Here is a 20150-nt window from a genome sequence, read left to right as displayed (position 1 = left end):
ACACTTACAGCACCCTCCTCATTCCTTTGCAACAGAATGACAAATTGATTTCTTCCCTGATGCCTTACTATTCTAAGAGCCCTAATAGGCTTTACAGAAAAAGTAAATTGAAAAATGGGATGTGGATTTGGAAAGAGACAAGTTGTTTAGACAGATTCCTCACATTTCTTTTTGGCACTGTTCCCAACCAAGAATAGAGAAAGTAAGCAAGTGTGCCGGCAGTGGAGAACAGCCAGGAAGACATTGAACAGACCAGCTTCACTACATCCTTGCTAACGCTGAAATCTCTTTGAACACTTTATATTCTCCAATTGACAAGTTGGAAAAAAAAAAAAAATCAGAACTAGCATGATGTCTGACTCCATTTTCGTTTTCAAGAAAATATTCCACCAACTTTCCATACAAACTCTGAATTAGGGGAGGGACACATCTGGACTGGCAATTTGGTGCAGTTTGCATTTAACGTACAGTCTGTAGGCATACGACATTCGGAAAGAAAAATCAGTCTCCTGTGAAATTTATAACTCATCCTGAGTGACAGAAAAAGAATCACCTTAATAAGCAATTCACCTTCTGAACAGCATTCAGCTAATAGCAATGCCATTATACACAGAAAAATGTTTGCCAAGATTCAATAACCCCACATTAATGCAATGCAGTTCAGAAGAATAAACTTAGTGTTCCAGGATTTGCATAGGGGTAAATTGGTTAGTAACTCAAGAGAAGTAGGACTCTACAGAAACATTTAACTGAAATTATGATATGGGGGGGGGAAGTCCCTGCTTTCCAAAACAAAAAAATTCATTTGAACAGTATAACAAGTGTAATCACCAGCTTCTCAGGCAAGCAAAAAATAGCAAGACAGCATCTAAAGTCAATGAGAAAATGTAATTATGATACTACTTAGTTATCAGGTTTAACCCATGTTTTTACTAGAGAAGTTAGTATCCAGATACACAATTTTAATGCAAATGCCATTTGGCCGATTCAGATATTAGGCAAATTGCTTTTGCTGCTCGCGCACTTTTATATTTAGTGCACGTAGGAGGAGAAAGTAAGGCTTTATGCAACACTACGTTAGTGGAATTCCACTAGTGTTGTGGTGTGACTGTAATTACAGAATGGTTGTATTTTCCACTTGAAATCCTTGTTTGAAGGGGTTGTGTGTTCCTTTGCTTTAAAAAAATCTGTCTGAAATTTGATGCATAGATTTCTAGCCTGAAGGCAAACTGATCTGCCTAAAGAGAAGAAAAAAAATAGTTTAATATTTTTCAATTATTACACTGGTCTACCTAATTCTAATGTTTTTTTATTTACTACTATGTAGAGAAACAAATAGCTTGATTTAAAACACACAATATATTTATTTCCACAAGTAAACAGCATTTTTTGCTACATCATTATTTATTTTGCTATTATGAAAATTATCTGAAACTGCAGAAATACTTTAGATGAGTGTATCTTGACCTTGTCAACAGTAGTGAAATGCCTGCCTGGTTTTGTATAATCACTTAAAGTAGAACAGTTGCATTTGTGCAACATTTGCATAAACAGTGAAAGGAGTTTAGCACACTTTCACCTGCAGAGTTGCTGAAATACAACAGATAGGTTTGTTGGCCGAGATACACTTTCAATACACAAAACACTTAACTTAGGCCTGATCTTTAAATTGCAATACATTCAATTCTGTTCCTCTGCTTTATGTCAAATAAATTTATTAACTTGATTTTCTGCAGTATGAATCACATGTCTTAATGCACATAAATCATGTTTGCATTAATCAGACTCAGATTTAAGCCTCTTATAACCATATTTGCAGTTTCTGATGCTTATGTAGATATAGAAGTGTTAGAAACTTGGGCCACTAGCCATTTGTACTAGGTAAATTGTGCAGTACTTTTGGAAAATTGGAAATAAATATGTTTTACAATGCATAATTATGATGCCATTTTAATCAACAGTAATTTTTGTATGGATTTTGGTTTGGGGGGAAAAAAAAAAGTTCAAGCTTTATGGCCCTGTCCCACACCCCTCTGCATCTGAAAGATACTGCCTAGAGTAAAGCAAGAAGGTTTTGCCAGTGTCTATCATCAAATCAGTGTCCTAAAACATCTTACAAGCAGGTCACTTTTAATAAGATACTGTGTCTGCAACATTGTATGTGTACAAAAAAAGGAAAAAAAGAAAAAAGAGAAAATATTCCCAAACTAAAATTGTTAATAAGGTAATACCATTGTGCTCTTAATTAGATGTTAGATGTGAAACACAAGTACATGGTTTAAAATCCTTGGAAAAAAATGACAGCTGAAATTAATTCCTGCAACTCAAGATACTTAAAAATAAAATTTATTTCTCAAAAATAAATTAAGATGTTATTACATCAAGGCAATAATCTCAAAGAGTTGGAAAAATAAAAAGGTAGTAATTTGCATCAGTACAAATAACCACATTATTTACAAATACAATGTTAAAATTTCCTCTTTGAATGCACAATTATGTTGCCCGCAACAGCATTCCTGGGTTGCTACTTGTCCAATGGGCAACATTCCTTCCTTCACAGTTCTTGCCCCTGAAACAAAATATCTGTGATCAAAACCTTCCTTTAAACTTCTGCACTCAATTTACCATATCTAAATCCATTTCTACCAAAATGTTACTTTTCATTATGCATCACGCTGGACCTTATTATTTGAAAATCCATTTATAGAAAAAAACAAACAGGAGTATTAGGTGATCAACAAAATGGTCTCTCTAGTATATGATCCACAGCAGCTGTGTTTACGTTAGCCAATACTGTGGCACAACAGAGGCCATATCAGCTGCTAATATTTTGTAACATCACATAATACTATGGCTCCTGTTAATGATGAATATAAAAGTGATTATGTTGTATCTATTCATGTTTAGCTAGATGCTTATTCTTTATAAGGAATGCTATAAATAGAGTACAGAGACATCTATAAGTAACACATAATAAGCTTACAGCTAATGAATGAAAGATTATTACAATAACTTCTAATTTTCTTTTACTATGTATACTTTTACAAAAATGTAACAATTACTTTTTTTAAATTAATCTTTGTAAGCACTAATTTTTTATTACTCCACTTACCATTTTTAACACAATTTTATTTCTCATTTCAGTACAGAACTGTCACCACAAAAGATTAATTTGCTATAAGTCAAATCTGGTTTTGGATTTGGGTTTTTTTGGTTTTCATTTTGGTTTGGGTTTTTTTTTGTGATTTTGTTTGTTTGTTTGTTTTTTTAAATAAAGGAAATTACTTCAATTTCCCAGAAAAATGAAAAAGACATTCTGAATGTTCAGTAAGATGTCTCCAGTTCCTTTATTTGGAATACTTACAACTTCTAAGGATAGTAGAGTGCTGTATTGTTAGAAGATCTTCACTGCAGATTAAAGCAAAGTAAGAACAAAGAACGATTCAACTGAAAAACCTGTGACCTGGTTATTTCATGAGTCCCAAAAGGGCAGAGTGGACTAGGACAGAAATCAACACCCGCTAACAATTCCTTCCCTGAACTAATATATTTCCTATAATAAGCAAGGAAAGTAGCATATTGAGCAGAAAAAGAATGAGACAGACTATACCCCTGGGCAAAACACATACAGATACAAACACACACACACAAACACACTACCTCTTTTCCCCAGATAGATTAGTTAATTGAGTTTTTAGAACTAGGACAGAAAGTTCCTGTGGAAGACTGGTCAGTCAGTCTGCAAAGTGTTACTAATGGAGAAAGGCTTTTCTTACATCACATTAATATACAGTTTTTAAACAAAGAAGCAACGATATCATATTCTAAGTGGAGCCAGAACCCTTCTGCAATATATTTCATATTTTATGCAGAATACTTTTGAAATCCAGTGTTCTATCTACTGTTAAGTAGATATAAAATAAACTTGAAATTTCATTTCCTTCATCCCAAGTCTCTAAAGGAACATGACTGGAGTAGGTCTATTTTCAAAGCCCTTCTAATATCATTCTTAGGCCTCCACCTATGTGGTATTCCTTAGCAAAAATAATTACAAGGCAATTTGTCTGGAAAGGAAGGGTCTAGTCAGCAGTTGTACGGGGGCTAAGCTAGGAAATCCTTTCCTTCAGAATCATCCCCAAAGTCTCAGGAAAAGTTGGAAATATGTTAATAATATGTGTGAAGTATAGCAGCAGGCACTGTCCTGTTCTTGACTGTCATAAATAACCTTTAACAGAAATCAAGATGGAAGAGCTGACACTGCTTTAATTTGCAGTCAAAAAACCTTCACATTCAGCTGCGACACAGCCAAGCCCCCATGATCTAGAACGCAGATGAAATGCCTTTAGTGACTACACAGAAAGATGACTTCTCCAATATCTTATCCCAGGGAAAGAAATAACACACAAATGCAGCATAATCCAAATGGCAGGAACCATTTCAGTTTTGGTGTTTACCTCTAGCTGGCAAGCATCTTTGAATTAACTTCTTTCTGCAGAAAGCCTGTTTATCTCGGATTGCATTTGTACTTGTAGTGACCGATTCATGCCCCAAACCAAAGATTTGTATCATTCATAAAGTAATATTAGCTATCTTCTCTATTCTATCTGTATGCTCCCATTCACTATGCCAAAAAATTCTCTCTTTGCGTTCCTATAAGCATACTAGATCTCAGTGCTCTTTTGATGCAATTATTTTCACAAGATAGACACTTAAGTCATAAGAAGCTCTCATCATACAGCATATTGTTTCATTTCATTTCAAGGAAGACCATGTCCATAGCCAGAACATTAGGTTACTAAAGATAATCAATATTCAAATTTCTCCACAAAGCAGACAATTAAGAGTGTACCATTAAATACATAATTTTTAAATAATTAAACCAGTTTAACGTTAGGGGATTAAGATTCAGCAAACACCAGGATATACAATATAATTACTTGGGGAAAAGTAACGACACTTATTCTAAAGAGACACCCTATCGTTCCTTCTAGGCAGTTAAGGTAATGGCATTAAGAATTGATAATTTGTTGTGTATCCAAGGAACATTTTACCTTTTCAAGAGCTTCTAGGCTCTGCTGTTTTCTTTCCACTTTTTTCTTCAGCTGATTTATTTCTTGATCTCTCTGGAGCAATTCAAACTCTTTTTCACGAAGCTCATCTTTAGAATGCTGGAGCTTCTTCTCTAAGCTATCAATCTGAACAGAAAATGCAATTAAATCAGAACACATATTTTACTGGAATCAGGACAATTAAAAAAACCCAACAAACCTTTTTTATTTTATTTTTATTTTGTCAACATTTTCCTTTAATAAAAGAGCAGTTTGGGAGCTATATCGTATCAAGCAAAAAATACATTTTCATTTTTATACTGATATTTCCCTGCAAAATTTTTAGTTTTAATTGACAAACATAAAATATTTTTGCTGGTACACTATTAAGGTACTCCCTTCCCTTCCAGTTTCAGAAAACCAGTTTCACTCTTCTAGATTAAATCTGCCCAGCTATTGTGTCCTAGGACCACACTTTCTCATAGAATTAGCTGCCCTTTGTTAGGGAAACTGTGTTTTTAATTTAAGCAAGAATTACCTGTTTATTGCATTCCTTAATTTCTAACTCTGATTTCTCTAAATTGCATTCTAATTGAATTATTTGTTGTTCCATTGCTCCCTTATGTTCACGAACTGTCATATCCAACTGTGTAACCTAGAGGTAAAAAAGAAAAGGAAATATTTTATTTTGAACTAGTACGCAGATTTTAAGAAGTAATATTACAAAATATGACAGCAAAAGCAGTGAAACTAATCCTTTGTAGCCCCAAGATATTGTCTCGAGCAATCAATATAAAAATGCACCCTAGCTATCTTGTTTTAAAAATTGGGGCCAAACACAAAGAGAAAAGGGGAAAATTGCAAAGAAGTCTATAAGTGAGTATGTCTGGTCCTCAGATACACAGAATACAGACGTAGTTCTCATTTTAAATGGAATGTAATGAGTAGCTTAGTATACTAATCCATCTTGTTAGAAAGTGCCAAATCTTGCCAAAGCAAAAAAAAAACAAACCCTATTGCTTTGATGAATTCCTGGAGCAGCTCACAGGGTACTGCAGCAGGAATGTATTGGAAGGTCTGGCCTCCTTACAGTGTCAGTTCCTTGAGCAGATTTTTTTTTTTTTTTTTTTTTTTTAAATCCCCAGCCCTCCTTCTCTCTGCACTTTAAATATTCTTGGATACAAAGGCTGGTAACTCCTGCAGGAAGTAACTATTAGAAGGCTAATTATCAGTGATGGAAGAATAGTTTTTCTATGATGGGTATAAAATCCTGAAGCCAGACCAAAAGACGGAAAATATTTCAAGTGAGCTACAGAAATTTATTCATGACAAAGATACTGTTTCATATTTAGAGGCTGCTTTAGAGCTGATCAAATATGCTCCAGTGCAAACAAGGAAAGGAATCTATCATCTCCAAGCACACTTCAGTGCAGATCTTTCCTTTGTTTTATCAAACATCAAGACCACAGCAGTTGTCCTATAACTTTATCACTAAGGAAGAATTATGAGACAGGTTTGCACGAGGCTTCTGTTCTACCAAAACAGTAGTCTGTGGTCTCTTAAGGGAGCACAACCTGACTTTTCTGGTACCATGAGACTTCAGTAACATACAACTGGTTTTGAGGTTGACACTGTGGCTATATTAACAGTACAGTTTGGAACGATGCGTGAAGGCAATTAAACCTAGCGGACTTTTTATAAGTTATCTACTACATAACAAGATAATTGTCAGTAACATACTTAAAGTGATCTGACCTGAGCTGCTCTTTGTTTCAGTTCCCAATTCCTTTCTTTCAATGCTTGGTCCATGTCAAGGAGTTCTTGTTTTTTGTCTTCAATTTCTCCCTTGCAATACCTGAAATTCTCATATGTTTAATTGCTTAATGCACATTCAGTTGCTTAGCTTCAAGCATCCAGCTTGAAAGTCATGAGATCTATTAGTTACTTAAAAAACATGAATCAACTAATTGATTGCAAAGAAACAAAACCAAATGTAATAAGTCTGTTAACTATATTCCAGGTGAAAATTTCCCAATAACTTCATTATTCAAATTATTTAATTGGTTATAAGGACAACATGTTCTTAAAAAAGAATAGTACAGAAGAAAGTATCGTTAATTTACGGTCAGAAAGGAAACTGGACAATTTCACTATAAAAGAAAGTAATTTCTCTTACAATTATTTCACAACTTTGGGATTCAGAAAATAATTTTAGCACATTTTAAAGACCATCCAAACTACTCGCTATTCCTAAGGAAAAACGAACACAACTAAGTTTTCATGATGGAAAAGATACCAGCTTACCTGAGCTCAGTTGTTAGATCCATGATAGCAGTGTCCTTCTCCTCCAGAGAGGACTGTGTATTCTGTAATGCATCTTGCAGTTCATGAAGCTGTGTTAAAGTGATTTTTAATTCTCCATGGGCATTCTGTAACGCAGACTCTAGTTCTACTATTTTCTGTAAGGCTTCCCTGTGGCAAGTCTCACTTTGAAGCAGCTTAGCTTCTAAATCATTCGCTATTTTACACATGCACACAACACAAAACAATGTTTAATAATCAGTAAGTCCGGGTCTTTACGCAACACCGCTGCCTACTAGCACTTGTGGTCATAATCAATTTTCAGTATCATTATTCTTAGGAAAAGCTAGAAAAACAGTGTCTTCAGAGGTTTTTACAATCACCTTTTCATGGCACCTAAGCCTTTGCTGTTTTTATTCAGCTCATAATCTATAATTGACTTGAAATACAAGGATGTATCTAAAAACATTTGGCCAAGGAGAAAGTACAGAGACAACATAGTAACCGAATATATAGCACTATGGATAATGCAAGCAGAATTGCTAGTAAGCCTCTGGTTTAAAAGAATTGTAAAATTAAATTGAGGAGGAGGGGCTGGAAAGGTTGTTATTTCCATAGACTCTCTTGTGGGGTTTTCTGTTTGTTTTTAAGAGCTGAATTTTTGTAAATAGCATATGCCTTTATTAAATCTATGTGTCTTGTTTGATTACAACATTAAGAATCTGCATTACCAATTTACAGGGAAAACTACTTATTCATTTCACCTGGGGTAAAGGTACATCCCACAGGAGTGAGAATTTGCAAAGGTACGTTAAAAAAAGTTTGTGGGGTTGGGGCGGGGGGAGTAATTGGTTTGTTTTTTTTCTTTTAAAAACTATGGAATTACCAACACACTTAAAAAAAAAAAAAGTAACCCCTCCATCAAAATTACTGTATTTTTAATCTCATGTAATTGATTATAAAACAATAGGGGAAAAAGGAGAAATGTCTAGTCTAATACACACAGAGAAATAGCATGATGAAAGGAAGCCTGAGAAACAAAATAGCTAAAATTACCCTTATTTGCCTTTTCATTGAGCTCTGATCTTGCTTCTTCCAAAGTAATATCCAACTGATTTATCTGCATTGCTTTGTCTTCACCATCTCGTTTTAATTGCACTACTTCTTTTTCCATACCAGTAAGTTCATTCTTGCACTGACCCATCTCCAATTTAATTTGTCTAAATAGAAGAAGCAACCAGAACAAAATTAATCTTGTAATAACAAAAGCGACATATGCATGTCCTTATGTGCTCTAAGATAACAAGCATTTGTGAATAAAATAGGAATGAAAAAAGTCATATTAAGTAGGCTTTTCTGGCAATCAAAACCATATTCTTTAAGACTTACCAAGCCCTCCTAGATTCTGCTATCTAGAATTACAAGCAACTTGATATATTTATGACTTGAATTGCATTATGAAGTGCCATCTTAAGGCTAAACAGGTTACCGGGACACACATTAATTCCACTGGAAGACCGTTCCAGAAACTCATGCCTCTCCTAGTTAGAAATTTCCCTTCTGATTTCCAGTCTATGCTCAGATGGAGACTGAATTGTATGACTACGTACCTGAACACCATTTCAGACAGCAATCTTTCTTATTGATATGTCTATCTGCAGAATATACCTCTTAGTTATTCTAAACCTACCTGATTGTACTATTAAGTTCATCCACCACCTGTCTATGTAAAGCTGCTTCCTGAGCAGCTAGGCGAAGTTTCTCCTCTACCTTTCTCAACTCATCTTCTGCATATGCTTTCTGCTTCTGAAGCTCTTGTTCCAAATTGGATACCTATTTAAAAAGGTATTTAAAAAGTGTTGGTACTTTTAAATTACATACCAAAGAAATATACATCCTTGTCTTGCACCTCACATAGCGAGTTTTAACACAATGATTTCTTTATAGTCTAAAATTTTATATAATCTAAAACTAGAACTTTGCAGTCACATTTGAAAGACAAGTAGTTTCTAGTAAATATTACATGATTCAACTTTCTGAATTTCAACACACCTCTCCTTAATTGCAGTCTAGGGTTTGACTTTCCAAGTACTTAGCCACTCTAATACTAGCTAGAGTTTTTAATAGCACAGAACCTGGTTTAAGACAAAACAAACCACTAAACTCTTTACTTTAGATATATCTAAAATAATAACTACGAAAAAACCATTCGGATTCTAAAGGTACTACAAAAACATACATAAAAGCATTTAATTATCTGTCTTTACGTAGACACTTCTCACCATACTGTACCTGTTTTTCAAGTTTAATTTGATTATCTTCCAGCTCTCCATTTCTAATAGTTTCTTGCTGTAACATTTGCTGCTGATGATGCAAAGTTTCTTGTAGGAGAATATTTTGTTCACCTGTGTCCTGAATATTCTGATCTTTTAGTTTTATTTCTTTCTGTAAATAACGAACCTGAAAACACATTTATTTTCCATTACAATAAAACATTTTTATTTGCACTTGCATCAGCTATTCTCTTCATTCTTAATGAGCACAGAATCACACCTATGATTCAATAAAAATTCTGGCTCTGAATTTAGCTGCATTACAGTTTCAACAGTACGTAACATGTCTCATAATTCATCACTGAGTTGTGCTTTATAAAGTGAGGAAAGTAGTAACTCATCAGCCCCAGTTTTTGACTTCTTGCTTTCTAAATATACCTAAACTGGTCAATATTTAAAAACGTCCTTAACATAGATTTTTCATTTCTAAATTACTGAACTACTTTTCTTTCTGTCACTCTTCTTACTTTACTTCTCAGAAAGTCTTTGTTCTCAGTCCTCCCCTTTATTTCTTCCTGCCTCTATGATAATAGTCATTCCAATAAAAAACAGGAATTCCAAGTGCCTAACTTGTCCCATGTTGAATGGCCTGATTTCTCAGTGATGAATGCCAAGAATTTTCTGGAGAGAGGGGAAAAAAAAAAAAAAAAAAAAAAAAAAGGTTCTTTTGGAGAAAAAAATAAAAAAAAAATCACTAATTGCTCAGCCCAAAGTGGAAGTAGTGATTGTCACTTACTTATGTAAACATTGGTCACAATTACACCACCTCACTTGCTACCCTTGAGTTTTACACAGCATCCATTCTCTTCATATGCAGTATAAGAACAACAGATTTTAGGGCTTAGAAAGCAGCAGTAAATATCACAGGCTTATGCGTAACACAGACCATAGATTTCCATCCAGTTACTCCTGTACACGGTCTAGTAATCTCCAGTTGACTAAAGTCTATCACTCAGCAGGTAGGGCAGCACTGACATGAACAGCCTACTCTGATAATTAGTTCATGTGGTTAGTCATCCCCACAAATAAAAATTCATACTAATAATATTCAAACTTAATTCTTTCTTGCTTTCATGTAGGAGTGGAAAGTATAAAACTCAAGGGCTTCAAGTAAATATTTTCTTATGCCCAGGACTTCTTCCCCATTAAGATACTTCAAACACAAATCAATTATGTGCACCTAAGTTTATATTGCAATAGCGCGCTCTCCACTTTTTTCCAAGATAATGCTTTCTTTCACTTAATTCTGATTGTGTTACTTCTCTCAACAATTCATTTATCTTGGTACTTCTTTTCCCTAAGCTTATCCAGCGTTTCTTAGTTATGATTTTCACCTTCACCCTCACAAAATGTATAGTCTTTTCCCAGCTTACATCCTATTCACAGCTCCTGCTGCAAATGCTTTGTCTCTTATTTCACAAACTTTTAGATTAAACCATTCATAACAAGTGCGCTCTGCAATAAAGAAGAGTTGTTAAAACAAGCTGTTACCTCTTCAGACTTTTTTTTGAGCTGATTTTCAAATATCTCCTTATTTTCTTGTGACTGACTCAAATACAGTGCAACTTCTTCCTTACATACATCTAGTGCTGACTCAAGTTGTCTCACCTAGGAGAACGTAACAGATTACTTAAAAATGCATGGCATAGTTTTTATTAACTAGTCTACAAAAAGTGTTAAAAACCATCTTTGTGTAAAATGTGTGAAAAGATACATTTTTATCTAAAGAGTATTAAAACAGGCATGGAAGATTATGATAAACTTAAAAACTGAAATAATATCCAGAAATTAAAATTATTTGGGAAATTAAATTACAATACTTCAGACTGCGTTTAAATCAGATGAGACCCAGTTATGACAAGATATTTCCCGTATACATATGCCCAATACCAAATCATTAATCCATCACGTTCCATTACATATTAAGTGTTACATATAGAGTCATATAAATAAATTTGGAATGATCATCATTGTGAGTTGTGACAAGTCTTTTTCAAAAATAACATTCAGATCTTAATACAATTCCTCTCAGTAGGCTACTAAACAGCATTTTTTTTTTCCTTTCTGCACTGAGAGACAGTGCCTGAGTTCCATCAAAAGGGAAAGGAAAAGCTTTTAGCAATGTCAATACTGTTAATCTATTTTACCCTTTTACTAGTGATTCGGATTTGAGTAATCTCTAATAAATATCTTATAACCTCGAACAGATAAAAATTGTAATGAACAAACCCCCAGAGGTCTTAAGCCGTAGTAATGAAACTTTTCTTAACTGTTTGGTTTCAATGCTAAGAAGACTTTTCTCATCAACGAGAATTGTGCTGAATCTAGCTGCAGATTGGCTACTGCTTTCAATGCTACCAATTTTCTAAATCATACTGGATTTTACACGTCTCTCCCCACCCTATTCAAAAGCTTTTTGAAAAGAAGTGACCACAGGTCCTAATTTTAAATCTCTGGAAAATGTCCCAAATACTACAAAGCCACTTGGATAGAAAACTGGTCCAACACAAGTTCAGAAAGAGCATGCTACCCGCTAAGTCCCCAGTATCTTCTCCTACTGATATCCTAAAGATTTAATACTGTTTGAAACCTGACTGTGGTAAATCACTACACGGTAATGGTTTATTAAAATACTGTTGCAAGTACTGCATGGAAAATACTTATCAGGCGAACACTAGGAAGAGGTATAGATGGCTAAAAACATGACCAATATTATAATATCACATATGTCTAAAATATATGTTGTATCTAGAGCAAAAACCTACATAACGTTATCTTTGTTAGACAACGTTTCACTTTAAGAGTACAACAAGCACAAATATGCCCTATTTGTAACTACAGCAATTTTATAAAGCAATTATGCATTGCATAATCTCTTATTGCAGGTTTCACCATACTTCTTTTAATTAAAAAAAAGACTTCAGGTTAATGACTTCTGAAATATTTACATGAGACAGATTTCTATAAATCAGCCTTAATATAGTTTGTAGAGGATAAAATACACCATTACCGCGAAGTTTAAAACTATTAATTGAAAATTACAAAGAGCTTACTAACTTTGATTTTTTCTTCTGTTAACTGACTTTTCAGCATCTTCAATCCTTGATCTTTCTTGACATTTTGATTTTCCATTTCCTGTTTGTACACATATTTTTATTCAAGAGAACAAAATGTAAATACAGTAAGAGTAATTTAACTAATAGAAACTCATACCAAGAATCAGGAAAAAAATAGATCATTGTATTTAAAACACAATTGCTTGTATACTGTATTTGTGTACATCATACTTTGAAGTGAATTTGGTTCCTGATAGGTGTCCTTCATATTCTGCAGCACCAGCAATTATTAAAAGGAATATGCCATTGCGATAATAGAACATTCTTGGTTTTCCACCTATTGCAGAATAGATGCAATTGTTTTTTTCCCAGACCTCTTTCCTTTGATTAGAGAAAGAAGTCCAAGGGGCAAACCAGAGGCATAAACAGAATGCTGAGATAGAAAATAATTAAAGGTCATTAAAGTTTGTACAATTTATAGCAGTATAGCAGTCTGGACTACACTAGATTCAGTCAATTACTCAACAAGAATTAAGAAGCAAAAGCATAAGTATCTTACATATTCTCCAATTTTTCCATGTGTTCATGGATATACTTTTCATCAATATTAGTCAATTGTTTGACTTGCATTTAAAGAAAGGCAAGAGCCAACCTTACCTCTCTGCTTTCTATCAGCAGCCCATCCAATGATTCAATGTGATGCTGTTTATGTATGACATCTTGTTGCAAAATAGATATTATTTTTTCTTGTTCAATGAATTGTTGATGTTTCTTCTCTAGCTGTGTCTGAAGCTGTCCATAAGTAATTCATGGTTTATTATTTTAATAAGCTTTTTCAGAGAATTTGTGCATCTAAATATGTCATTCAGTTCCATATACCCCCACTTCAAGAATGAAAAATAAATACATTGTTGCCATCAGCAGTATTGCACAGTATTAGAAATATCAAGACATTCCAAACCCTTAATATTTTAAAGCAACAGGAGAATCAAGACAATGAGGGCAGGCCGAGTGTAATTGCCTGTCAGCAACTAAGACAGTAAGACACACATACATTCTTTCGTAAAAGATGACAGGCTTCTTTAACAGCTAGAAATAGCCACAGTTATATTTCTAATCACATAAAGCAACAGAATTCTTCTCTAAAGACTGAAAAACCCTACCGACAGTTCTCCCTGAACACAGATACTCATAAGGCTCAGGCTAGCAGAGGTTCAGCAAACAAGAGAATATCGTTAGAAGCTGTCATGCTTTAAGCCCAGTAGGGATAAAAGCTGTATTTTTTTTTTTTTTTGTGCTAGGTGTTTGGAGGAAAGAACAACAGTATTCTTCCTAAGTCCCTATTTCTCGTCAGTTGAGCAGAAAAGAGGATATGAATATCTCAGAGGGAAATCATGAGCTTGTGTAGTGTTAGACACAAAATGAACTAAAATCAGGAAATGTTGGGAGAAGATAATATAACTTATTAATTGGACATCTGCCTCAGAATTACTACAAAGACAACAAAATTAATGCAGGAAAAAAGTTACCATATATATCATTCATACATACTAGCACACAAAGAAGGTCTTACTAGTTCGATCTGTTTCTCCATCTCTTTGTGCTGCTCAAGGTGAACCAACTTTGCTTTTTCAAAAGCAGAAGTAATTTGCTCATGTTCTTCACTGGCAGTTGTTTCCAACTCATGAATGCGTCTGTTTTTTCCCTGGGAAACAGCAACAACAAAAAGGACTTAATAAAAATATTTAGCTGTGATATTAAATAGCATTTGATTTGATGATCGAGTTTCATAAGAGAACACAGAAAATACTGAAGTTATACACAGTATGTTTCATCTCAAAGGATGGCATACCTAGAATATAGGTATAGAATGCCACTAAATGCAGCCACTACACAGAGACAAAGTGTCTGCCAAGGTGGACTACTGGCACAGATTATAGCAACTGGAGCAAGGAACTTCTGACAAAAAGAATTTCTATGTTCACATGGATAGATGGAATATTTAAAATACAGGTTTCCATTTGAAAGGGACCACATAAATATTTACCTTTTTTAGCAACCTTAGACCCCTTCCCAAAACTAAAAAAGTTCGTATAACGATATCCAGACTGGAATTTACACTGCTCCAAGTGTTAGATCACCTTCTTCATTTATTACCATTTAGAAGACTTTTTTATTCACAGGTGTACATGTATTTCTTAAAAATACACAGTTTAAGAACAACGAAAAAAAAGACACAGAAGTGATTTGTCCAACGTCCCAGTTAACATTGGGAATCCACCTCTGTTACCCCTTACCCCAATAATTTCATATGGAAGACTACTTGAGAACTTCAGAAAAAGAAATAGAGAACAGTGCCAACACAGTACATTCTACCCTATTCATCCTATACACCAAACCAGTCATGCATATGGTATTTTAGGACTAGTTTTATTCTATTGGGGGGGAAGGTAATTCTACTAAGTGGATTAAAAAGAGATATAGAGAGTGAGCTCAAAGGATGGAAAAATCTTAATTCTGACAAAGAGAAATTTTTCATAGTGAGGATAAAATTCTGATCTCACTGAACCAATGGCAATGCTACAATTGATTTCAATAGGACCAGTTTTTCACTGCATGTATCATCACAAGGAAAAAGTAACATGTCCATTAATAACTTACCATGTTCAAAAGCAGGAAAAAAAGGATGTTTTATTTGAAGCAAGATTATTCAGTTTAAAAACTGCACTGTCTAAAAACTGCACAGATCTTTTAGCAGATCTGAAAGTCTATCCACTTTGAAGACATGGAATAATACTGTTTAACTTGAACTTTAATCCCCATTTATGTCATTTTACATAAATGTAGTTTCTCACTGAGAACATTTTACCATGAGTTCCTGTTCCAACTCAGAATTTCTTGCTGCAGCAGCGGAATAAGCAATAGCCTTTTCTTCCAACTGTTTCTCAAGAGCAGAAAGTTGAGAAGATTTCTTTGTTATCTGAAATTAAATATGGTACAAAACAGCATGAAGATTTCTTTGTTATCTGAAATTAAATATGATACAAAACAGCATGAAGACAACCGTTTCAGGTTTATTCCAGTATTTGCATATACTTACTTACCACCAATTCTGGTTTAGCTACTACTATTTCCTAGTAGTTCTATTACTTACTTACTTGTTTGGTTATTTTTGTATGATCTATTAAACTTTATTACTTACAGAGAAGAATTCAGGACAATACCTCAAATTTATCCAATTCATGATAATTATCAGTGCCAGATGAGTGAATTAGCTATTACAGATTTATAACATTTATGGCCATTATTAGGAAATACTGCAAATCCCATTATGTTGGAATTCTATAAACACATTAGCACCAGAATGTAGACATTAGCATTTTAACGTACTCAACCACAGAAGAGCTAGCTGAAGCTTAATTTCTTTCTTTTGTGACTCTCTAGTAATGATGTTAATCTCTGGCAACTGTACTAACATTTAATGACGAAAAATATAACTGTTCCTTCAACATCTATTTCTTATGATTACACATCAATTCAACCATACCAAAGCAACAACACTGTGCACATTTTTCCACATAACAAGTCAAAATAGTAGTAGTAAAGCCCACTAGCTACATGAGCTTTAAAAAGAGATTTCTGACAACTAATAAATTAAGGCTGCTATCTTAAAGTTTTTCTGCTTGCTCAAAAGTTTATTTCCATTTTTTCTTAAGTAAGCCAGATTTTAAAATTAACATGGCAATTGCAGTTTTTCCATGACTACTGTCTTAACTATCTTTGATTACTGAACTAAACAAAGTGACATATTTTTTCAGTGCTGCTAAAAACTTACCTCTCTCTCTAAGCTACTAGTTTTTGAAGCCTTCTTCAATAGGTCTTCCTGAATGATTTGAAAATGACTGGCTCTCTGAGCCATGCTGGTCTTCAGAGAAGAATTCTCATCATCTGCTTTTGTCAGTTTAGTGCGTAACTCTTCTATCTCTTTCTGGAATCTTCGCCTCTCCTTTTCAAATTGCTTGCTAATAAGTTCCAACTGTTGACATTTTCTCCTCTCTCAAAGTAGAAAAATTAAATCTAAGACTAATTTATAAAAGAACATACAAGCCAGCACTCAAGCAAATAATCATACAATCCAAAGAGAGGAGAAATATAATTCAATGACAGCATATTGAACTAACACATACAGAATTCAGACACAAAACTGTTTATTTTTTCCCTGTAATGTAACCGAAAGCTGCGACTCAAAAACAAACAAAAAACCCCAAACACAAAAAACACCCACAAACAAACAAACAAATTGAAGACAGAATCATTATATAGGTGCCCTGAAGTCATTTCATGGAGCAGTCCTAATAGTAATTGCAGAAGCGATTGCAGAAGTTCTGCAACAGCAAGATACAGAGAAAAGAATCAAAGAAAATATGGAGACCTTAGCATAACCTGCATAAAGAAAAAATACATGGTTCTATTTCAACAGAACGCATAGCTTGGATATTGCTGAACAAGTAACTTAATTAGCAAAAGGAAGAAGAATATTGTGCCTGGAGAACATGACAATTTCTAGAATTCCAAGGCAGCAAAATGCTCCCTGCTCAACCAAACCATATCTGTTAGCTCACAGAGATATATTTAAAGAAAAAAACACTATAAAAACTATTTAAACCCCACCAAAAAACTCCTATTCTGTGGATTAATCAGACAGAACCGCACAGCTATTTAGGTCAGCTTACCTCCTTGACTTCTGATCAATTTGACAGGTTCTGTTTCCAGGCCACATAACCTGCTATTTTCTTGTCCTTCGTTATCATTAGAAAGATGCTCAGCTCCATTACAGATAGTCAAATTTGCACGAGGCTTTTGATTTTCTGCTTCTTTCCTTGCCAGTTTAATGCTATTATAAAGGAGGAGACAATTATTTAACATTCTGTCTACATGCTAGTTCTAATACCATCTTATTATCTGCCTATTCTTGCCATAATTCAGTAACCAGAAAGTTATACCTTAGGTCTGCAATCAAAGGTGTATTTGATTCACAAGAATCAGAGAGAGCTTCTTTTGTTGAGGAACTGGATAGCTGGTGTTTCAAGTGGTGCCATTTAAACTAAAAGTTAAGGGAAAACCAAGATCAATGCAAAAATCAACTTTTTATTGCTTCAGAACATGATTAATTCATGTGTTATACTAGCATATAAATTTTAAGACACATATGCCAGGATATTAAGAGTTTGGATAACTTGATCTTTAAAATTATTCTCCTAAGTAAGTCCTTGCAGAGCACTGCAGGTTTATCTCACATTAGTAGAAATTACAGGCATTAAGGCCCTCTGAAATGGAGACCATTCTTTTAGATATCTTTGTACAGGTACTGAAACATGAACATTTTTGCTGTGAAAAAATTGAGTAAATGGAGATACTATGAGTAATTCCATGTTTTGAGCTTCTCATATCATGCTTCCTTTCAGATTTCAATAACTGCATTTAATACCATTTTTTCCTCAAGTTACAGAGGCCTTCTGAATATTTCATTAAATTACTAGAGTAATCCCCAATTTTTCCAGAAAATGTAAACGTATTTTCCAAAAGGGCCCTAAAACAATTTTTAAGGCTCTTTCCTATGGTCATAACAGCCCAAAACATCATTTTTATACAAAATTACTATATTCTCTCCAGCAGAGGTCACTTTGGCAATTCCAAAATCGTACAGAAAGCATACTTTCGATTTTGTTTTCATTACAGCTACTCACATTTATACTTAAAAAATAAAGATATCTGATGCAATCTGTACTCCTGACCTCATACGTCTCTCTAGCCCTTCCTGACTTCCCAAAAAGTTCCTTCAGTAACCCAAGTCAGTTCACAACTTTGGTTTTTTTACATGACTCTTCCAATCAGTCAGTTTAATGATAAACTTCACCAGTACAAGCTTCAGGCTCATAAGCCAGGGTTCATCCTGGTAAAACAAAAAGTTCATTCGCAGTCAGGGAAGGTGTTCCTACAAACATCTCTCTTGCTCTAATTTCTCTGTTGCCGAGGTTGACATATCGACTCTGGCCGTGTGACACAATGTGTCTGCCATATCGGAAACGTGCTACTGAGAAGAACCTCAGCATCATGTCGTGTTTTAGAGAATATACCTACATCTGAAGAATCAACACATAGAACAGAGGAATGGAAAGTGTAATTTTAAATGCTTGCTGATTAATCAATTCCAAAGCGCCTATTTCTTCTTCTTGAATGAGAAGACAAAAGTAAAATATTTAAATTAAGAAAACATTTCATCCATACATCTTGAAAACCAAAGATATTTACTCAGATTATTTCTCAAGAACGCCACAGGATTTCCATGCAATGTCAGTTAGACTTGTTTAAGACACATAATACAGTTTTTGTAAGGATGTATCAGTTACTGTACCTCTTCAGATGAGCTTAGAGACAACTGGGAAATAATGGTTTCTAGTATGTTGAGCTCTTCCCTTGAATCCTCAATTTCTTGATGGCATAATTTCAAGCAGTTAAGTTGCTGTGCAGTAAGTGCTCTCAGCTCTGCGTTTTCACTTACTAGAGCATTTTTCTCTTTAAGTACTATTTCTTTTTCACTAAGTTGACTCTCAAGCTCAATGATCTTCTGATCAGACTGAGTCAGCATTGATACCATTTCAGTGTTCTTTGCCTCTAGGGTCTTAATTTCTTCTTTCGTGCTATAATTCTCTTCCTTTAATTGCCTAAAAAAAGTATATCCACTTAAAAGGTATAGCTCAACATAAAGAAGTAGACTAGGATTTTCATTTTCTAGAAGAACACACCATAACCTATACTGTTTTACTGTTTTCCTCTCTAGCTCTATACCAAGGATAGAAAAGTTTTCACTGCTTTACTAAGTTTTCACTGTTCCTAAGGACCAAGACGCAAACAGCGTCATCACAGCGACATTAGCAAACAAAAGGAGAGAATAAACTACTTCTCATTCTTAAACAAGTTAATAAAGTTTTTAAGCACTATCAGGAGAGTCACTGGTAGGAAATGGATCAAGGTGGCTTTAACTTTTTCCCTCCTTAAAGCCAAGGAAATTTAAGAACAAGATAAAGTAACTATATAACTACACCTAAAATGACAGTGGATGAAGATAACGTACTAAGACTGAGCTAGTCGAACACTCTGCTACTAAGAAGAGAGAGAGGGGTCCTATTTTTTCTCTCCCCTCATATCTGACTGTACAGTGAGCAAATTGTATTTTTAGCCCATCACAAATTATTCACTTGTATAAGTACCTGTTGATTTAACAAACTGAATTAGCTCTGCAAAGTTCCTGATGAGTGCCAAACCCAGTGCAAGTTAGCAGAGAAAAGAGGGCAGTCTAGAGGAAAGACCCCCATCAGCCAAAGAGAGCTATTAAACAGGCTGAAGCTAGT

At 34.4% G+C, this 20150-nt stretch overlaps 1 protein-coding gene across 9 annotated transcripts in view; it reads right to left on the bottom strand.

The window, feature by feature from the left end:
- Positions 1 to 2445: 2445 nt before the first annotated feature.
- The window catches only part of CCDC18 (coiled-coil domain containing 18), a 25731-nt gene continuing 8026 nt past the window's right edge, over positions 2446 to 20150 (bottom strand). For 5 of the 9 annotated variants that reach the window (XR_015698600.1, XR_015698596.1, XR_015698599.1 and 2 more), the window contains 17 exons: positions 19154 to 19463; positions 17742 to 17842; positions 17472 to 17632; positions 16574 to 16794; positions 15608 to 15718; positions 14312 to 14443; positions 13396 to 13530; positions 12740 to 12817; positions 11174 to 11290; positions 9642 to 9809; positions 9040 to 9182; positions 8406 to 8569; positions 7353 to 7566; positions 6804 to 6903; positions 5587 to 5703; positions 3365 to 5195; positions 2446 to 2569 (listed from right to left, as the gene is read on the bottom strand). Coding sequence is in view for 3 of the 9 variants with exons in the window: in XM_087730508.1 (XP_087586634.1) it covers positions 2555 to 2569; positions 5052 to 5195; positions 5587 to 5703; positions 6804 to 6903; positions 7353 to 7566; positions 8406 to 8569; positions 9040 to 9182; positions 9642 to 9809; positions 11174 to 11290; positions 12740 to 12817; positions 13396 to 13530; positions 14312 to 14443; positions 15608 to 15718; positions 16574 to 16794; positions 17472 to 17632; positions 17742 to 17842; positions 19154 to 19463 (2431 nt within the window). In the remaining 6 variants the exon portion in view is untranslated. Of the gene's footprint in view, positions 2570 to 3364; positions 5196 to 5586; positions 5704 to 6803; positions 6904 to 7352; positions 7567 to 8405; positions 8570 to 9039; positions 9183 to 9641; positions 9810 to 11173; positions 11291 to 12739; positions 12818 to 13395; positions 13531 to 14311; positions 14444 to 15607; positions 15719 to 16573; positions 16795 to 17471; positions 17633 to 17741; positions 17843 to 19153; positions 19464 to 20150 lie in introns of those variants that run through there. The other 4 variants (XM_087730509.1, XM_087730508.1, XR_015698601.1 and 1 more) reach the window with 4 other exon arrangements.

This window comes from Nipponia nippon, unplaced genomic scaffold (genome assembly GCF_047370975.1).
Source record: "Nipponia nippon isolate SJK-2023a ecotype South Korea unplaced genomic scaffold, ASM4737097v1 scaffold_5, whole genome shotgun sequence".
Classification (NCBI taxonomy): Eukaryota; Metazoa; Chordata; class Aves; order Pelecaniformes; family Threskiornithidae; genus Nipponia; species Nipponia nippon.
This window is presented reverse-complemented; position numbering and strand designations above follow the sequence as displayed.